Here is a 2,027-nt window from a genome sequence, read left to right as displayed (position 1 = left end):
GCGCGGGCCTGGGGGCCGGCGCGGGGCGTGCGCTGGTGCTGGGCGCGGCGCGCGCCCTGGTTGATGCAGGTGGGTCGGCCGCCCGCAACCAAACACGCACGGGTGGAAAGTGCACCCCCAGACGGCCCCTCGTGCAGAACGCAGAGCGCCCAGCATCGCTCGTGCGGCGCCGCGACGGGCTTATGCTCAGCTCGCAAGCACTGGCACTCGTGGCTGGCCGGGGGCTGCGCCACCGGTGCTAACCCAAACCCTAAACCCCGACCCCTGAACCGTACTTTCCGGATCTCACCTGCAAACCCTCCCACAGAGGAGTCGCTCGCGCCGCGGGCGGGCGCGCTGAGGCGGGCCGCCACGGACGCGTACTGCATGCCGGGCCTCCTGCCGGGCATGACCCCCGAGGAGCGCGCGGCGGCGCCTGCGGCGCTGCTAGGCGTATCACGGGTGAGGCGCGTGGCCCCACAACAGGGGCGGCCGGAGGCAGCGGTGTGCCCAGCGGGGCGCAGCCCCTTGCTTAGCCCGGGAGGCCTCCCTCTTCCGCCCCCCACCCCGTGGCATCCGCCGGGCGCGGCGCGCGGGCGTCTGGCGCTGCGGGCGCCCGCGAGGGGAAGCTGCCCCTCCAGGCTTTGCTCGCACGGCCCAGATCTTAGGGTTTAGGGTTCAGGGCTCAGGGTTCAGGGTCCTGGTGATGTCGACGGTCGATCTCCTGGCGGCCGAGACCCGCGATACGGCCAACCCGAACCGCCCTGCGCACTTTCCGCCCCCCTTGCCCTCCACGGCCCCCTCCCGCCCGTTTTCCGTCGCCGACTGTGATGCGTCTACCCGTGCGTCACCCCGGACTGCGTCGTGCGCCCCCGCAGGACTACTGGGCCGACGTGCACACGGACCAGCCCTCGGACTTCGGACTGCCGGAGACCATCTGCTTCTCCCCGGGCGCCGCCCGCGGCACGAGCAGCGGCGGGAGCGGCGTCGGGAGCGGCGGCGGGAGCGGCGGGAGCGGAAGTTCTGGGGACACCGGCTGGTGCTTTGCCGTGCCGCCGGCGCGGCTGGTGGTGGATTTGCAGGCAGCGACGGCCGGGGGCTGGTGCCTCGTGCTGGTGCCCGGCAACGTGGCGCACGGTGGGCGCCCCCAAGGGTTCAGGGTTCAGGGGTTAGCGTCCAGTCGCCCCCGGCCCACAGCGCGCGGCGGCGCGGCGGCCCGCCCGCCCGCCGCCCGGGACGCGCGCGGCGCGCGTGTGGCGGGGTGCGCTGCGGGACGGTGTGAAGGGGGGAGTGGGCAAGCGTGACGTTGGTCCGCGGCGCGGAGGATCCAGCCAAGCGCTCGCACAGGGTTGTGGGGGTCCCACGTGCACCTCCACCCGCGTGCATAGGCGGCTGTTTTTGCACCCCTCGTCTTCATTCATCATCCACAATCGCCCGCTTTCTTGTAATCATTCAATCACGGGCTGCTGCGGACGTTCCAGGGACCCCCAAGCCCATCATCAGCAACCACGGGGGCTACGGCATCGTGGTCGTCAACAAGGTGGGGACGTGATCCAGATCTGTGATCTGCGATCTGACCCAGATCATGGGGCCGGACGGCGGCGAGACGACAGAGCGGCATATGCTGTGTGTATGATGCACCCGTGCCCACGGGCGGATGGCCGCTGGCCGGGCCTGTGTGTGGTGGCGCCGCACGCAGCCGCACCTGCTGGGACGTCACCGCCACAGAAAAATCTGCGGGCCGTCGACTAGGCCGCGGAGACAGCGTTTCTGAACCGGGTCGCCAGCGGAGCGGTCGATGCTCGCGAGGCTGCGCTGCGCCAATTCCCTCCCACGTGCCGCGGCCGTCTTATCTTTGTGCCCACGGCCATGCGCCCCGCGCGCCCAGGCGGACGAGACGATGTCGGCGGGCGGCGCCTTCGAAGCGCGCGCCGCCGCGGCCGCCGTCGGGGCCGCCGCGGCGGACGCGGCGCGGCCGGGGCGGCGGCGGGGCCCGCAGCAGCCGCGGCGGGCCGCGGGGGACGGGCGGGACGAGTTGGACAGCAGCC

General features: G+C 72.9%; 1 protein-coding gene across 1 annotated transcript; it reads left to right on the top strand.

Annotated features, from left to right (window-relative positions):
• Positions 1-366: 366 nt before the first annotated feature.
• Positions 367-1,531, top strand: MNEG_14373 (hypothetical protein; the record flags this gene model as incomplete). Its single annotated transcript, XM_014037156.1, has 3 exons — positions 367-441; positions 858-1,116; positions 1,461-1,531. The coding sequence occupies 3 exons, from the start codon at positions 367-369 to the stop codon at positions 1,529-1,531; spliced, it is 405 nt and encodes a 134-aa protein (XP_013892610.1).
• Between the last annotated feature and the right edge of the window lie 496 nt (positions 1,532-2,027).

This window comes from Monoraphidium neglectum (assembly GCF_000611645.1).
Source record: "Monoraphidium neglectum strain SAG 48.87 unplaced genomic scaffold scaffold04438, whole genome shotgun sequence".
Classification (NCBI taxonomy): Eukaryota; Viridiplantae; Chlorophyta; class Chlorophyceae; order Sphaeropleales; family Selenastraceae; genus Monoraphidium; species Monoraphidium neglectum.
The sequence above is the reverse complement of the archived record's forward strand: the minus strand, read 5'-3'. Positions and strand labels throughout refer to the sequence as shown.